The 19,598-nt window shown below is 38.9% G+C and overlaps 1 protein-coding gene across 2 annotated transcripts in view; it reads left to right on the plus strand.

Annotated features, from left to right (window-relative positions):
- The window catches only part of MEI4 (meiotic double-stranded break formation protein 4), a 254,597-nt gene that overhangs the window by 16,613 nt on the left and 218,386 nt on the right, over positions 1 to 19,598 (plus strand). For both annotated transcript variants that reach the window (XM_075202670.1, XM_075202671.1), the window contains exon 3: positions 2,543 to 3,102. In XM_075202670.1, coding sequence (XP_075058771.1) covers positions 2,543 to 3,102 — 560 coding nt within the window. The remainder of the gene's footprint in view (positions 1 to 2,542; positions 3,103 to 19,598) is intronic.

Genomic DNA, 19,598 nt, shown 5'->3' on the forward strand with positions numbered 1-19,598 from the left:
GTAAACAATAGCAAATCAAATAACCATGAACAGTTAAAACACCCAGCAGTATCCCAACTCAGTAACTCTCAACTGTTATAAAATAAATGCATATATTCATAAGTTGGTCAAATTGTAAAAAGACAGTTCTCATGCCAAGCTGTATTCTTCTAGTGGTTCTGTTGCATTTTCCGGGACAACCGCAAGGGAGGTACACCAGTACGATGAGAGTACTGTGTTGTCCGTCCAAGCTGTTAGTTCAATACAATATTATATAAAGACACACTTTACCTAAAGTACTTTTAATGTATGGGTTTATCCAGCCAACTTGTGAAATTAGTACTCCAGGCCAAGCTGTAAGTCAAGAGTGGCACTGAAACAGTTTCTATGGTGATCCAATAATAGTACACCAGCACACAGGGAGTACCCTGAGTCTGGCAAAACTGTTTATTTCTATCTCCTTAATTTTACAGCAAAGTCTATAATGGTGGCTATGTCGATCTTCGGCTAAGCTACGTAGTCCTATACTTTCCTGTCAAGTTGTAGATAAATTATTCGGCCAAGTGGTTAGTCCCATACATGTTAATGGCATCTCTCGGTGAAGGTGTTGCTGTGCTCTTCCGATCTTGTTGATCGGCCAATGCGCTCTACTGAGGTGACAACCCAATCACCTACTCCAGTAGGCACACCAGGTATACATATCCATTAGCAGCTCCCAATGGAGCAGAGTTCTGATGACGATGCAGTCCAAATGAGCACACTCCATCTTAAGTTTTCAAAGTGACAGATGGGGAATATGGTGCCTGTCACAAGTGGTTAGACTAATTTTGCTTGTAAAATGTTTTTAAACTGCTCCCCCACTCTGTCAGAACATGCATTGGTTACCTGTATTTTACAAAATCAAATATAAAATACTAATTCTAGCATAAAGGCCATTAACAAAACCGCACCAGTTCTCTATCTCTTCACTTGTTTCAAAATATCTCACAACTTGACCCCTCCGCTTATCTCAAGATCTTATTATTACCATTCCCAGTCATAAGTTCCACAAACTCTGGGGAATTCTCTTCATCGTACAATAAAACTTTCTTCTAGTCTGCAAGCATTCAAGCGTTCCCTGAAAACCACCTCTTCAGGCAAGTTTATAAAATTCTTGAACCACCATCTTCACCTCTAAGATATTCTACCCAACTGCCTCCCCCTCTCCACTGGTCACATAAAACTTAATATATGCTTGTTCTATACTCGAACATCCATCTGACCCCCAAACAAATATTGCTGTGTGACTGGATCGCTAAACACTTTTTCCAATTGCAATCGTGCTGGATCATTCTATAGATTGTTGGCATGTGAGCAAGGCTCTTTATCTGTCTGTTATTACCCAGTCTTGTTTTATTACTGTTTGTTCCCAAATCATAAAACACTGGGAAATATGCTGGTTTTATATAAATAAATGTTTATAAAATCTAGTAATTACAGTATACTGAAATGCTAATGAAATGATTTTAAGATGAAATTGTTAAACAAGAGGAGTTTTTTTTTATTGTTTTTTTATTGGTTAACGCCAGATAAACAACATGTTGTCAATGCAATTTCACCATACAATAGTATGATTACAAAACATATCTGAAATGGTCTTCTCGGTAGCCCAGAAAAAGATTAGCAAACGTGATACCACTTTGCTTCTCAAAAAATCAAATCAAAATATGTCCGTTAAGTGTGTCTTGCAACATGCCAAAAGGAAAGTTTTTTGAGCTTTTTGAGTTCCAGTATGGTACAACAATTAGTAGTGTGGCAATGCAATTGTTTGAAAGCTACTTTGTGTATTAACTTAAAAGACCATTTAATTTACATGCTCGCTATGCAATAGCGTTGTGGTTCCAACACTTCAGGGGGCTGTATGGATGGCCCACTAACCTTTTAAAGGGCTGGACATTGCCCTTAATCTCAGTTAAAACAATACATTTTTTCAAAGGAAGAGACTCCTATGTGTAATAACATATCAGCAGGCATTTTAAACAAGTGTTACAAGCTGTAACAAACAAATCTGACAATAAAGCAGAGTGGAGCTGCTGGAGTGCCGCATGTGGCCCATCTATGTTATAGATTCTCTTCAACTGTCAGCTTTGAATTATTTCCTGTAATAATTCTCAGTAGTTGAGTATAGGATAATGGCCTCAGCCCTTTATTATCCCTAACTACGGTAGCTGTTATGATAAAACTATGCATTAATGTCAGTAAATGGGGTAATTTTTCTAAAGCAACAATTTCAGAGCCACATCAACTTTCCTCTGCAATAGCCTTCAATGCCAATGAAGCCTAACAGGAAAGGGGGTCAGTATTGGGGCTAATGGTGCAGAATAAAAGTGGCTCTTAAAATGTCTGTCTTCATTATGAAATTGAGTAGAAATGTATATGAATGACAAATGTTATCTCTGAATTATACATATTTTTCTGTTTTTCTTGCTATGTGGCGAGAAACGTTTGATGAGGATATTTTCTTTAAAAATTCACATGAGTATAATCCTTTGTTTTTGTTTTGTTTTTCCTCCACAAATTGCAGAATGGCTTGGTGTGACAACAGATCCACGTGCACCTTCAGAGGATTTGGAACCAATGAACCAATTACAACAAGATTCAGGATGTGATATTTCTAATGAAGATGGGGTGGATACATTGACAGGATCTCAGACTTCTATCAGCTGTAACCAACCCTGCACAAATCTGTCATATTTTGCATCTCCTTCAAATCCTCTTCCAATTATAAAATGCTTTCCATTTGGCCAAGAACAGCTGTCTAGCCAGATACAATTTCTTAATCATCTTCTTGGACTAGGAAAACTGACAACAGCAGGAAGCCATCTAACACATTTTACAAAGTTTGAGAATGATGGCAGTGTGGTAGCAGAGTCAGTGTCTGGATTGTTGAACGGCTTACTTAGCTTGTATGAAAATCATAAACCATCTGTCTCAAGATTTCAGACAGAAGCCATTAGAACTGTAACAAACCTCCTCACTAATTCACAGTTATCTAAATATATTCTCCAAGAGTGCATGAAGAGTTTAAAGGATTTTAAAATACATCTAATCCAGAATATCGTAACAAACAGCAGCATAAATAGGGTGAGTACGTCTATTGATATTTGGTTTACCTGTGATGATTATTACTGCTCCTTTTTATATTATTTAGAAATTACTATTTGAATAAACTGTAAAAACATATTATGCAGAAAATTCCAACATTTATAATCAACATATATACCAAGACAATTAACTAAAAAAAAATTGCAAAAAAAAAATAACAGATAAACAGACTTCATTTTAAAAGAAGTTTTTTTAACGCAAAGAAAAGCACAAACCCTAACAGCAATATTTAAGCCTATACCAGTTCTAAGATCTCTGCTTTGGCTGTAGTTGCCAGGCAAGTACTTTAGCTCCCGTCCTGGAATGCAGACATTGAAATCTTTGGAAACCCTCCTGTTCGAAGGTTCAGTACTTTGTTGCCTGAGCTGGACAACATCATCTGTCAGGAAGAGAAAAGCCCTTTTCTCTCAGTCAACCTGTCCAAGTCTAAGGAACAGAGGATCCTTGAGTTTTGTGCCTCCTTTTGACTGAAATCCTCTTTTAAAAGGTTAGCATGTGGGTTGGCTAAGCTCTTAGTGCCTATGCCCTGGAGAAACAGCTTGGACTACTGTAGGAGCCTATCTTTTGTTGTTCTGGGACATGTAGAAAGCCTCATTTTCAGACCTGTGGGTAACCGACATTATGGAAAAGGGTTACATCCTGGACATTCAGGGGCCTACACCAAAAAGATATTTTTTTTCACCGGCTTCCCAAGGAAAAGACAAAGTGGCTGGCTTTCAGGAAGGCTATTACGTCTCTCCATTTTTCTCTCATGTACACCACCTTCCTGGAACATCCTGAAATAAGAGAAGACTCAAAGGTTCTGCTCAAACCTCTGCCTGGTCCAAAAGCCAGACAAGTCTCCGATACATTACCAACCACATTGAGGGTTTAGCGTTAATGCAGAGGATTCCACTCTGCCATTAGGTTTTGTGTTTAATTTCCTTTCTCCAGAATGGATTGACCAGTGACCTTCAGCTTCAGGTCTCAGTTGTGTCTATGTATTTTCAGAAGAATTTTTCCCTGATCCCTGAGGTCCAGACGTTCTTGCAGGGTGTTTTAAAACACCCAACACCCTATGTTCCTCCAACGGCACCATGGGATCTTAAGTTTGTTCTTTCGGCTATTCAGTTTTCTCCATTTGAAGGTGATTGAGTTGAAGTACTTGACATAGAAAATTACTTTGCCTCTAGCTATTTCCTCTGCTAGACTGGTTTCTGAACTGGGTGCCCTGTTTTGTCTGGCTTCTTGATTTTTCATGACAGTAAGCCAGCCTTGTACTCGACACATTCTTTCCAGCCTAAGGTGATCTAAGGTTTCCACCTTAATTAGGTGATGGGTCATTCCCTCTCCTAGGGGGTCTGTTCTTCAGGTGACTAAAATCAGCTAGCTCTTCTGATCTGGTAAGAGCACTTAGGATTTACCCGGACATGACTTTGGGAATTCGATGACTGCCTCCCTGCTGGTTCATAATGATGCACAGATGCAGGTTTGGCCAGCATCTAAGTAGACTGTAGCCAGAGGATCAGGTCCATTATTCACTAGGTTTACTTTACTTCCGGTCAGCCGGTTCCAGAAAATGTTTAGATCAGTGAGTGCTTCTTAGGCAGTTTTTCCATTTTCATGTTTTCGCGTCCGGAGATGCAAACTTTGGACAATAAAGACAAAGGGTGGTCACACCAAATATTGATATCATTTAGATTTTGCTTCTGTTCATTCAGTTTGTATTTTGTTAATTGATAAAAATAAACTTTTAACACTTCTATTTTTGAAATTATTCTTACTTTGCAGCACTTTTTCCACACCTGACTAAAACTTTTGTATAGTGTTGTATGTGACAAGGAAAAAGTGTGAAGAGTTTGTAACTAACCACAGACCTTCTTTGGCTGTAGGGTAGGCTTCAGGGGCAAACGCTGGATTAGAGGAGGGTGTTTCCACGCCACCCCACCAGTGAGCATCACTAGCATGTGTAGGGGTGTGGCTATAATTTTACATAATCAGTAAGGCGCACAACAATCCATTGGTCCATCAAACCGCGTATGCATTGCTATGTCTAGTGTGCAGCTAAATACATGTCACTAAGAGCTGAATAAAAAAACAGTTATAATTACAATAAATGATAAGCAAAGTGACACTGAGCAGTCATAGTGAATGTGGCAAAACATTATACGTGATGCTTTGTACTGAGAGATTATTGTAGATTATTCTGGTTATACATACAACTAAATGCTGCTAAGTTTAACAGCCTAGATGCTGCATACAAAGAATCATTCTTGAAACTCAACACATCCCAGCACGCTCCTGTACGCTTTACAACATTGCTCTTTAACATAAACATCATGGGGTAAATGTATCAAAGTGCGAGTTTGCCAGCGTGTTGAAATCGCAGCAAATTGCGGGTGTTTACCCGCGATTTTTTTTAAAAAAAATGGAAATGTATCAAGCTGCGATTTTGACACTCATGTTCAAAATCGCTGGTCATCTCTGGCGATTTTGAGCGATGTAAACACTCCCGAGTTTAGCTAACTCTCCTGTGTTTGGCAAACTCTCCTGTCTTGTAACAGTGAGATGTAAACACATCACTGTTACACTGACCTGTCATACAGCTGCCGGAGCTCCGGCAGCTGTTAAAATGTTAAAGAACAGATAAAAGTTGAAAAAAAAAAAAGCGTGAGGTCCCCCCGCTATTTATGCTTAACCCTAGTGCTGCCTGACTAGTGCTGGTCCCGTGAAAATCGGGGAAAAATTTTGCGTGGGGTTCCCCCGATTTTCACTTTACCAGCACTAGGCAAACCAGCCAGGGTTGGCGGCACTATAGCAGGGAGACGCGCAGCAGGGGTCCCCCTGCCATAATGACTAACCAACCCTAGACTGTTCAGCGCTGGGCTGGATTCCCTAGGGAGTGGGGTCCGCTGAAAAAAACGAAAGAACCAGCCCAGTGCTGATAGCACTAGGGCTCTTCCTACCACCCCTGGGCTGTGGGTAGTAGGTTAATACGGCGTAAAGTAGTTAAAAAAACAAACTGACACCAATTTTGTTTGTGGAACTACAAGTCCCAGCCAGCCAGGTTGCCAAAAACAGTGTGGCCATGCTGGTGTTTGTATAACTACAAGCACCAGCATACCCACGGCAGCCAGGGCATGTTGGCACTTGGAGAACCACAAGTGCCAACATGCCCTGACATCCCTGGCTTGCTGGGCCCTGTAGTTCCACAAAGAAAAAAGTTTACAAAGCCACAACACCCTCTTATAAACCACATACATTTAATAAAAATAATAAAACCCACAATAAAGACACTAACCACCCTCTTTTAAACCACAAGTATTTATTAAAATAATAAAACCCAAATACTTACCGATGATGCCTTCTTTCTTGCTCCAATGTCACTTATTATTTGTAAATCCATCTTGCCGGCTTGCCCCAGTCCCAGCCATTGATACCTCCATAAGGGAATCTGTGCCATCAGGAACTCTTCGCCCAGAAGGGGCACATATTTGTACATCCCGAATCTTGAGTCTTGATTGAAGATAAAAATAAAAAAAAGCCAGGAGCCGCCGCAAACACCTCCTACCTAGTAGGAGGTCCGTTCCGCAATGCTCTTACGCTGTTTGCGTAAGAGCTAACTACTGTATTATGGTATTTTCCCACGCTAGTGGGGAAATCACATAATACTGTATCTAGCGCTTACGCAATTAACGTAGTGCATTGCACATGCGCTACGCTACTTCAAAGTGAAGCAGTGCATTTGTTTCCTTTACAGATATAAACATTTGTCAGGTGTATAGTTTGTTTATTGTTAATAAATATATTATATATATATATATATATATATATATATATATATATATATATATTATTATTAAAGTAATTCTATCGTTTTGAAATAAGCATTGCCCAATCAATTGTATGTGTTTCCAAAGCACAAAGTGATTTATTTTAGCAGATGTAAATAGTCAACAATTCCATACATTATTATTTTATGATAAAGTACAGTACAGCACAGCACCCACGGGACCCGGTGGACAGTATATCTGTTAGAATACTGTGTCAGAGTTGACTGAGAACCAGGGGGTGTGCAGCGATGATTATATACAGTACAGTGTTACACTTGAACAATAGAGATGACGTAGATTGTTTCTATAGGTCCAGACGTTGGGTGGGTCCAGGGTAAACAGATCATAGGTTGATTCAATCTAAGGAATCCAAAGGTGGGGGTCGTCTCTCCAGGGGGGTCTGCTCCTTTCATAGCCAGCATCATACAAAGGATTGTTCCCTAATATCAATAACTAAAGTATGCAATGTGCGATCTCTTCGCCGACTGCACCGGACAGCTGCTGATGATTAGGGGATCAATATGATATCATGCATGACACCTTTCCTATAACCCAAACCTTTAATAACACTAAAATGTACATATAATCATACTATATATATATATATATATATATATATATATATATATATATATATAGACTAATAATAAACCAAATATTATCTGCTCATAAATTACAGTGTAACGAAACCATTATGAATTATATAAATAACTAAATGTTGTAATGCGAGTGTGTGCGTGCGTATTTTACTGTGCGATAGCATCACGCCACGTGTTACGCGGCGTATGCTTTGCAATCGCACGGCAAACCAATATTAAACCAATATACTTTCGTTCATCCAATTATACGACTTCGACCATATATATATATATATATATATATATATATATATATATATATATATATATATACATACAAGTTAACCCGTGCATGATGCTCATGCATTCTAGTCAAATCAAGCTACTTAAGGTGTTAAAAAGGTTCTTGTCATGCATTTGGGCCATAGCCCAGGCCTCAACCACCAACCACTCCCCACTGTCACCCCCGGCAGCCACCAACCACTCCCAACTGTCACTTCTCCTTCAAGAAATATATATATATTTTTTTTAATCTTTATAAACACTTTTAACAATTAACAAATGAAATTAACAAATTAAAAACATCTTAGTATACCAAATTTCAGCCCTTTCTGAATTTTTTTTTCCATACACACTAAGAATTTAGTAGGTCAGTGTATAACTCCGCCCAGCAGATGGCGCTGCAGCTTGGTTTTATTTTTTCCACACACACACAGACCGACTAACACACGCCACTAGACATTTATATTATAGATATATATTTGAATAATTTCCACAAAAGATACCTAAATTAGGTATTTTGATCACATTAATTGTAGCTATAGTTGTAGATGATTTGGAACAACCTGTAGAGTAAATTGTTAAGGGTAGATATTTGTTACCACCAGAAGTAGAAAATACTATATTAAAGTATTTTGTTTTAATACTGGAAATAGGGGAACCAGAGAGAAATGATGGAGTATACTTCAGGGGTGTGAACATAAATGATGCAAGACCGGTACCCGTCATTGGGTTCTTGGGGGGGGGGGGGGGTGAACAACTGTCTCCTCTTCTATTATTACTAAAAAAAGATGTCCTAGGTCAAAAAATTATTCTTTCTTGTTTCACTTTTTAAAACATGTTTATGGTTAAACGTTTAGGCAAGGGTTCTCTGTCATTCTCCAATGATTGGCTAAGGTTCTTTGTGTGGAAAGACTAGGGTACCAACAAGATAATCTTTATAAAACTGTACAAATTGACATTTCCCCTGTCAGCCCCAGCTTTTTGTCTCTTCTTAATGCCCCAATGAGCTTCACCCACAGCCCCAGCTCTTATTAAATTAGTTGGCCCTGTGGTTGGTTTTCATTCCTTGAAGTACTCCATGGCAGCTCTGGCCAATAAGTTAATTTCCTGTGCAGCTAAGAATAAAGAGTAAAACAAAAAACATGAGGCTGTGTAATGTAACTTCCTCAGTTTCTTTAAGTAACTTCTCAAGCTGCAGCTTAGAAATATAATAAACAACAAGGAAGTGAATATTAGGACTGTCCTGGAGCAGGGCCACCTTAACTATTTTATGGGCCCCCGGGCAATGCAGTGTACCGGGCCCCTAAAAAAAAATATATATATATATATATATATATGTGTGTGTAAAAAAAATATATATGTATGTAAAAAAAACGTGATTATATATAATCACTTTTTTTTATACATATATATGTATATATATATATATATATATATATATATATATATATATATATATATATTAAATCAAAGTGTAAAGACAACGGCGCTCAGTGCAAACACCAATGATCACGTGTTTAAAACCTGTGCTCAAAATATTAAAATCCCATACAGTAGGCTGCTTCCCTTTGAAACATCAGCTTGCAGATGTACAATCTAAATATACAATAGAAAAAAGAAGCGCCAAAACATAGTGTGATATTGCCACATCGGAGCAGTGATCAGATTAATTATCAAATTATCCTCGTACCAGATATAAAATGTAATTTCGCTTATCTGAGAAAATATCCCTCTGCGATCTCCAGATCCTTCTTGTGCAGATTAGGGTACTCCAAACTAGGACTCAGATAGAAAGTAACAAACAATAGTGTAGTGCGTTTTTAGCAAAAGTAAAACATCATTTAATTCATAAAATTGTATCCATAAACAACAAATCAATGCCCGTACATTGAATAAATTAATTCAAGCTTATCTGTGCACTATGATCGTCCACTGTCCAGTAAAGATCTCGCCATCCACTAGTGATCCTGGCTCCTTTACACCAATATACAGACAGGAGATATGATTCCTCAGCCCTCTCAGACAGGTGACAATGCGTCCTCAGCTGACAAGTCAAAACGAGTGCACTTCAAAAGATCCTGACGCGTTTCGTCTGTTAGACTTTATCAAAAGAATGAATAATTTATTCAATGTACGGGCATTGATTTGTTGTTTATGGATACAATTTTATGAATTAAATGATGTTTTACTTTTGTATATATATATATATATATATATATATATATATATATATATATATATGGGCCCCCTTAACTTACCTTAAGTCCGATCCTCTTCTTTTTTCCGCACCGCTGAGTCTCTTCTGCCCTCTTCCGTGCTGTGGTTGCAGTGAATGCTGGGCGTTCAGTGCGAGTTCAGCACGGAAGAGGGGACCAGGGAGGGAGCCGGATCACCGCTGATGTGACCGCAAGGTAAGTATTGCCCAATGGAAGAGACGGCCCTGCCCTGGAGTCATTTGAGCAAAGAAAAGTAAAAGGTACTCCTTGGCAGCCCTGACCAATAGGATGTACCCAAGCAGTAATAATATAGGGTGGGCCAATAATTAGTGACACAATTCAATGCACAAAATAAATTATTTATTTATTTATCTTGGTTCTGAAGGATCCTCTATCAAACTAAGCTTCAGCTACTGGTGTCACATCCTGCCTATGTTTTGTAAAGATGTGTATTGTAGACTAACCTGCCCCTTTTATATTCAATATTTGTGCCAAAGAAGTTTCCACTGCTGTCTTTGAATGTGAATTTATAATCTTTGTCATTTTAAATTTTTCCATGCCTGTATACTTATATGCCTGTGTGATTCACAGATCCATTTTGCAAGTGGATCGTTTGATGGGTAATGTCCCTGTTGAGTTACGGGTGGTAAGACAAAGAGCTGATAAGTTTCTCTCAGTTTCTTTGTTCTCTACAGGTATATGGAGATTGTTGTGACCTCTTCCAATGTATGTAGACGCTTCTCCAATTCCTTCTCTGTTTGTGAGGAAAATGCTGGTAATGCAATTTTCAGATTTAATGAGACACTACTTTAGGCAAAATCATTTTAGCTAGAAAAATATTCAGAAATGCTTCCTTGCACCTTAATGAATGTATTCAGTCTAGCAAAAGTAATTCAACCAGGAATACTTTAAGAGTGAGCAACTTGAGTGAGGTTTTTTGTATAGGCTCAAAGGTGCTGCCTACTAATGAGTCCAGTATGAGATTACAACCCCATGGTGTTACAAATGGTCCAATTGTGTGGTAGGCAACCCATGACTCGCTTGCCAGACATGGCATGCAGATCAGTTTTATCTGGCATGCCGGAGCTGCTTCACTAATGCAGCCAAATATGGCCGAAACAGATGCATGTGCTGCAGCTCCTTCTAAGAAGATTCGTGTGCTGACTGCAGATGAGAGCAGCACATGAGTAAGCAGCTATCTACATATGGCTAAAGAACAAGAGGCACACATATATGGCATAATATAAAGGGGAATGACTAGCTGCATTGCCTTTGGTGGGGAAAAGTGTATATTGCGCTGTCATTTGATGGGAGGTGAGTGAAATAGAGAAAGGGATACCCAATGTTCTTTCATATAGGTTAATAGTAATAGGTAAGTGATTAAACCCCCCTAAGTGCACAGTATGTGAATAAAGATTTTGCATAGATGGATGGTAGCAAAATCAGACCACATAGATAAGTTATAGTATACAGTCACTTAATCGGTTTTAGTGCAATAGATATAAACTTTACTTTTCAAATTTAATAAAATCAATGTATATATGCACAGAAAGATAACATCACAAATTAATGGATCTCAATATTAGATAGGTGCTCCTTTCAACTGATGGAACTAATCATTAAAGATAGAGAATCCTCTATGGAAAAAAAAAGCAGAGTTAAAGATAAAATCGATTAAAGAAAAATTGTAACCCTTAGAACAGGCCTGTCCAACCTGCGGCCCTCCAGGTGTTGTGAAACTACAAGTCCCAGCATGCCCTTCCAAATAAATTTAACGTATACATTGACCTTCAAAAATTCAAGTGCAAAATAACCCTAAAAAATTTTTCTTTCCAAGAAAAGGTAGCTACTGAAAACAAGGCAACAACTACAGAATTTAAACATACAAAATTGAAAAATAAACCATCCTTTTAATAGAACATTGTGGAAAGAGAAATCGCCACAAAATCTCTAAAAATGTAGTAAAGACAGAACCAATTTATCATGCACAGAAGAAAAATCCCTAAACGTTTTAATAGAAAATGAGAATCTGATTATAAAACCAGTGGACAAAAGTGGGGGCATCATAATACAAAATAAAACAGCCTACATCAAGAAAGTAAGAAAGCTTCTAGGAGACAAACCCATTTATGAGCGACTACAAACAGATGCAACCAATCACTATAACAAAAAACTAAAAACCTTCCTAAATAAAGCTTAAAAAAAAGAGTATGATTATCTTCTGTTTCAAATCTTACCTGTATTCTATTGTCTACCAAAAATTCATAAACATCTAACCCACCCACCAGGAAGACCCATCATTTCCAGCATCAATTCTATTATGTCCAGCCTCTCCCAACATATTGATTTCTTCCTTCAACCCACAGTTAGCAAACAACTGAGCAACCTGAGAGACACCACTCGGGTACTAACATTTTTATAAGAAATAGCATGGCAAGACCACTACCTTCTTATAACATGTTATGTCACTTCATTATACACCATCATTGACCACCAAGTCGGATGTCATATCAACAAAGCCAAATTACTATTGGATTCAAACCTGCTCCTAGAACAAATCAATTTTCTTATTGAAGCTATCAACTTCATACTTTACCTTAACCAATTCTGGTTTGAGGGAGAGCACCATAAACAGATTAATGGAACTGCAATGGGTACGAAGTTCACGCCCAGATATGCAAACCTGTTAATAGCACCCTATAAGGAGATGGATCAATAGCCCACATCGAGAACATATTCACATATGGAAAAGATGCATATACAAGGTAATCTGTTTATAGAAGGGTGCAAGAGAAGAACTTGAAATGTTCTTACAATATATCAACAAGAATAACCTCAATATAATATTTGCTTCCACATTCAGGAATGAAATGGTAGAATTATTAGACTTGAATATCTACATAGAGAATCAAGCCATAAAAACCAAATACATATCAAAAAGGTTGACTGTAAAAATTTCAATTTGGCAACAAGTAACCACTACAAACCCTGCTAATCCAGTATTCCTGAAGGTCAATTCAGTACAATAAAATAAACTGTACCGACATGCAAGAATACAAAAAACAAGTACATATCTTCAAACAGAAATTTTATAAAAAGAAAATACAAATTAGAAGCATGGAAAAGAAATCACTACTGGAAAACAAGGGTGAAAAGACAGAACAGACTTCCAAAACGCATACCCTTCCTCACCCAGTACAACAACAACATCAAAATCTTTAAAAGCCATTCTGCGAAAAATTCTAGCCACTTTTACTACAAGATGAAAAACTTCCAGAAAACTGTGTATTATTTACAAAAAAAATAAGGAAAATTTATAAACTAAATTAGTGAAAAGTGCCATTCCAATCCAAATTAACAAGAAGAAAGAAACTTTATTAAGAGGTGAAATAAAAGGCTTTTTATACCTGTGTGAAATGTACAGCTTGCTGAACAATCAAACAGAGCACAAAACCAGCAACACACTTTGTTTCTAACAGCACCAAGGAAACCTTTGCTATCAAGGAGAAGATCACTTGTAACTCCATAGGAGTCATTTACCTCTTAGAATGTATGTGTGGTCTACAGTACATAGGCCGCACAATAAGAAGTATGAAGAACAGAGTGGAACAACACATAACAAACATTAAAAACGAAGTGGAAAGCACAGTGTACCAGAACACAAGAAAATTCACAGGAATAAAAAAAAAGTATGGAAAGCATGAAGAAGAGGAAACTACATCACAAAAATCTCAAAAAATGCAAAGTGGATATTCACTATGAATATCTTCGCACCAAAATGGTCTAAATCTAGATTTATATACCTAGGTAGTGTCCTTAAATTCTGATAATAAAAACCAACAGTAATTTTTAACTCCATTCCTATCTACTTTTCCCACATAGATACAGTAAACGCCTAATAGAAAGATCATTCTATAATTACTACATATCAAAATACCTATCCCCAAGAAATAAGATTTACATAATTTCATTAATACCATTTAAAAGAAATGCAACAAGCTTTTTTTTTTTAACTTTAATTTTATTATGAACAACACACTAAGCAATTTGAACACCTAGACATAAACCCATTAAGAATTATCCTACTGGACACTTCTTAGGAGGAACAGGTATTTGCTCCCTCCCCCTCCCCCTTTTGGCAATTGCTATATCTGTCATATACATGCTTGAACTTATCCCTGAAGTAGCCCCTAATGTAGAGGGTTGAACTGCATTGGACATTGAAGTTTGAAATCTTGAAAGGTTGCCTTATCGGATCTCCACACGGCAATATAGATACTGCTTTTATACAGTGTGGAGCACTACTGCAGAGCGTTCCACACTGCTACTAGTTTGTGTTCCGACAACACCTGTTCAATTGCAAGGATCAAATTAGTTTATGAAACCTCCGTGGCAAGTTTCTGCACCCAGGTCCAGGGCCTCCCTTTCACGGAGTGATGAGATAAGTTTTTCCCTGGAAAATCCAGAACTGCAACAAGGATATAAACGCTGGATACATGCGAGTGTACAGAAACACTACTTAAACTTTAGAACTCAATATTACTTTTATAAATTTGGAACTGTTCTTATACAGTAATCTGTATATCGATTTGCATAAAAACTGATACAGGAGGAGATAATAAACACTAAAAGGATTATATCCGAGCTATCATCAATTTACTTTATTGCTGTTTTCTACTCTTATGAAGATTTTCTGTGCACACACATTGTTTTTATTACTATATTTGATAATTAAAGTTTATATTTGTTGCATTAATTAAGTGATTGCATACTATAACATATCTTTGTGGTCTGATTTTGCTACCTTCCGGATTCATATACTATGTGCCTAGGAGGGCTGAACCAATTACCCATGTTGCATAATATGATTTGGGGGCACTACTGTGTGGAATAATATGAACTGGGGGCACTACTGTGTGGCATAGTATGATCGTTTATTTGTTGATCCCATTACTATTAATATTGTCATGTTTTTATTAGCTGGTCGGAAGAAGTGTATTAAGTTTTCCAGTGCTAATTTTGTATCCAAAAGGATGCTTAATGCTGAGACCTGAACTTTCAGAGTCTTACAAGGCAAGCAGTTGTTTAGTCTTCGCTGCAGAAAGTCAAATAGATTATGGAACACTTAGTGGCATTGAACAAATTAAGTTTTTTTTTGCCCCAGCAGATAAACTTTTCCCAATTCTATAATAAATGTATTGAATAATTTTACTTCCTAGCTTGCAATAAGACTTTGATTACTTGACTAGAGACTTTTTTGCCCCTGAGCAATATCCGCTCAATTGCCACACAATTTCCATCCCGTCAAGGAGTGTGTACTTTGGTTTGGGTGCAACACTGGTGGACAGGAGACCTGACCATAATGGGTAGCGCCCACAAATTTCCCAGGCTATGGCAAACCATGGTCACAGAGGTTATCCTTGTAATTGCCTAAGAATTGTCCTTTGGAATATGACTTGATTTATGTTACCCTTGTAGAACTGGAGCTGTCACAATAGAGTACACTGGAGATGGTAATAGAGGTACTGGAACAGCGATAGTTCAACATGGCTGCAGGCTGAGAGCACACTGAAATAGCGGAGGTAACCCGTGATAACAACTGATGAGTCACAGATGTAGTAGCGGCTCTGAGTGGTAGCGATGAGACAACCGCAGCTGTCATATTGAAGTGACAGAGAGGTACTGGAACAGCGATGGTTTAGCACAGACCATGAACTGAGAGCAGACTGAAACACAGGCAAACCACAAGGAGAACAGAAACCAGAAGCACAGGCTGCAGGAAGTGAGCTTGAAGAACAGGCATCAGACAGGTGAATCCAGGAGGTCTAAATAGTGTCCCAGAAGTACTTAGCCAATGAAAAAGAGGGTGGAGGTCCTGAAGTGCAATAGACTTGCACCTGCACAGATCTGAATATAGCTGAATGAATGAACTGGAGAATGTGTGATGCTGAGACATGGCAGTTTCCAGATGAATGGACTTCAGGTAATGAGACAGGTACTATCTGTGGGACTGGAGCGTTACAGGCGGCTGCTATAGGTGAAGATCTCTTCCCCTGGTTCTGCAAGTTTGATATCGTCGTTGGCTGTAGCATAACCGGCCAGTGAAGATATTTGGAGGGAGTCACTTCATGGATGACAGCACAACAAAACCTTCTTCAGCTCAGGTTCTGGTGGGTCAGATCAAGACCTTGTCTTAGATGGTCCAAGGCCTATTGCACCGGTTGTCTGCTCAGGAAGAAGTTTCCAGCACTTCGCAAGCTCAGTAGGCCTCCCTATTACCCACTGTGGAACCCAAATTGAATCTGCCTGATCGATTCTCTGGGGATAGAGCCTTATTCTGCAACTTTAAAGAGAGTTGTAAGCTTTATTTTTGTTTAAGACCCCGTTCTTCAGGCTTGGTGCAAACAAAAGGTCGGTATCATATTCTTGCTTCTCCATGGTGACCCTCAGTCCTGGACATTCAGTCTTGCTCTCCCAAGTTCTTCCTTGCAGTCTGTGGATGCATAATGCCCTGGGTCTACTCTATGATGACCTTGATCGTGTGGCCTCTGCCAAGTCTCATCTCAGGGCCCTGAAACAAGGCCGACACAGCTGAAGATTATTGTGCGGAGTTTAGGCAATGGTCCACTGATATGATCCAGCACTACGGAGTCAATTTCGTCTCGGGCTCCCTGAACAAATCAAAGACTCCTATGTGCATTATCTGATACCAACTACCTTGGAGAATATGATTCAATTGGTAATCAAGATTGATCATAGCATCAAGAAAAGAAGAGCTGAAAGGTATACATCTGCCTCTTCCGGCTCTCCGCCGACCTTTTATGCTACATCATTGGACATTCCTGAGCCTATGCAGTTAGGTGCCTGTCGCCTATCTTTAGAAGAACTTTCCAGGCGACACTCCCTAGGTCTTTGCATGTATTGTGGCAACAAGGGCCATCAACTCCATGCTTGCCCTAACAAGCCAGGAAAAGATCAGACTTAGGTGCTGGAGAAGAGCAGCTCCTATGTCTTCAAATAATCTCTTCATAAAATTCTGTTCTTATTCCTGCACGCCTTGTCTATGGTGCTCAGTCCACTGAGCTTTCAGCCTTTCTCGATAGTGGTGCACCTGCTAATTTCCTTGACCTCAACCAGACTCTTGATATTCCCTCGATTAATTTGGACTCAAGCATCACTGTCTGCGGATTGGACAGTAGCCCTTTAATTGGGGACAGGATTCTTACTAAGACTCCACTTGTACGATTATCTGTGAGTATCCTTCACTTTGAGGATCTCTCTTTTAACTTGATCTTCTGTCCTTCCACTCCTTTGATTCTGGGGCATACTTGGCTTCAAGGCCATAATCCTCACATCGATTGAAAGAAAGGGGAGATCGTTTGTTGGAGTCTGGAGTGTTCATCCACCTGCTTGACTTTGCCTCTCCGAGTCCTTCGTCCTAGTCTGGAACCTGTTACTGCTCCATACCAAGAATTTAGTGATATATTTTCTCAAAGAAAGGCGGACTCTCTTCCCCCTCATTGAGAATATGACTGCGCAATCATCCTTATCCCCGGGTCTAAATTGCCTAAAGGATGTTTATATGCCCTATCTTTTCCCGAGACCCAAGCAATGGAGCAGTATGTAGAAGAGAATCTTCGGAAAGGGGTTCACCTGACTTTCTAAGTCTCCGGTGGGAGCTGGGTGTTTCTTTGTAGCTATTAAAGATGACAGCTTGAGGCCTTTGCATTGACCTGGTCTGAATAAAATCACGATCAAAATCACTTACCCGCTTCTTACTTGTAAAGGTGTTAATAATACCGGTAATTGGTTGTAAATAGTCTTGGCGTCCTTTTCAGCCCTCAAGGATGCCTTTACATCTGCTCCAGTCCTCAGACATCCAAACCTGGAACTCCTGTTTATTGTTGAAGTGGATGCTTCAGGCATGGGGGCTGGTGCTATTCTTTCTCAGAAGGACCCTCGGAGCCAAAGACTGCATCAATGCGCATATTTCTCCCGAAACTTCTCGGCTGCCAAGATCAATTATGATGTAGGCAGCCGCAAATTATTAACCATTAAATGGGCTTTGGACAAGTGGCGACATTGGTTGAAAGGAGCTATCCATCAAATTACCATCTGCATGGATCATAAAAATCTTCACTATATTCAGGCAGCCAAGACCCTCAATCCTAGGCAAGCCCAATGATCTCTTTTTTACCCGTTTCAAGTTCTTAATCACCTTTCGACCAGGCTTCTAAAAACTTTCTTGTCCTGTCATGCTCCGCCTCCTGATCCTCGGCTCATCATTCCGTCCTCATCAATTCACGCTGATTTGATCCAAGGACTTGGGGTTACGCTTCATCAATTGCAAAGAATTGCCCCATTGGAAACCCCTACAGACAGGTTATTACATTTCGTCTTAGAAAAATGGTATTTGCTGAATGTCATGAGAGCAAACTTGCTGAACATTTGGGAATATCTTTCAATGTCATTGTGGATCTACCACGGTTATCTGGCCACTACACCATAAGGGTGGTCGTGGATTGTGTCAGTAAGATGGGGTCTATGGGGAGACGTATGTGGGGTAGACGTGTGTGATTTCTACACAAAGTGTGATTTTCTCACAAAGTGGACAAAAATGCAGTTAGACAACACAGCAACTAACCCTCATCCTTCTCTTCTTTTTTAATCTCCAGGTATGTCCATCCATACTACTACTATTCTGATCATTAATCTGTGAAATTCATCCCTGCAATCTGTGTTTAAAAGTATGTCATAGGAAATTGTTATCTGTTTAAATTTAGGTTGGCCCAGTCTTTTATTGCTGCCTAATTTATGATAGGTATCTGGCCTCCTCTAGCCTATGAAACAAATGTTTTCTCTTCCTTTGATAAGCTGACCAATTAGCACATCTGTAGAGTATTACTAAATTAGCCTGACTACATCTTAGCCTCAGTCTATGGGGAGACGTATGTGGGGGTAGACGTGTGTGATTTCTACACTAAGTGGGATTTTCTCACAAAGTGGATGAAAATGCACAGTTGGACAAACATTGGACTTGATTTTACTTCCAGCAATAAGCAACATCTGCCACAGCCTGTTTCTGCATTACTTGTCCTTTTATATGGAACACTGCAAAGAGGTAATTCTTTAAAATACCCTAACTTTTTGGCTTTAACTCCTTTTATCACAATGTGGAACAAATTGCTTTTCTTGGTCTCTTCATGGCATGATCTTTAGAACTGTTTCATCTTTCACCCCTCCACCAACACAAACATTTGTTCATATTGCACTTGCATTACTCCACTCACCTCTAGTCAACACCCATGAACTGCTTTCCTATTTATTATCTCTAACAAGTACAACCTCCACCTGTCGCCAGAAAATAAAAAGTCACACATCTTACAATCCCCTTGCCTATCTTTCTCTCACTCTGCTTCTATTAGCTGGTGATATATCACCTAATCCAGGTCCCCCACACTCCTCACACACACATACATCAGAACACTACCGCTCTATAGCAAACCTCAAATACATCACCTGTCTCCCCTCTCTTCCAAAGTCCTTTAAATGTGCCCATTGGAATGCATGCTCTGTTTGTAACAAAC

This window comes from Mixophyes fleayi, chromosome 3 (genome assembly GCF_038048845.1).
Source record: "Mixophyes fleayi isolate aMixFle1 chromosome 3, aMixFle1.hap1, whole genome shotgun sequence".
NCBI classification, from domain to species: domain Eukaryota; kingdom Metazoa; phylum Chordata; class Amphibia; order Anura; family Limnodynastidae; genus Mixophyes; species Mixophyes fleayi.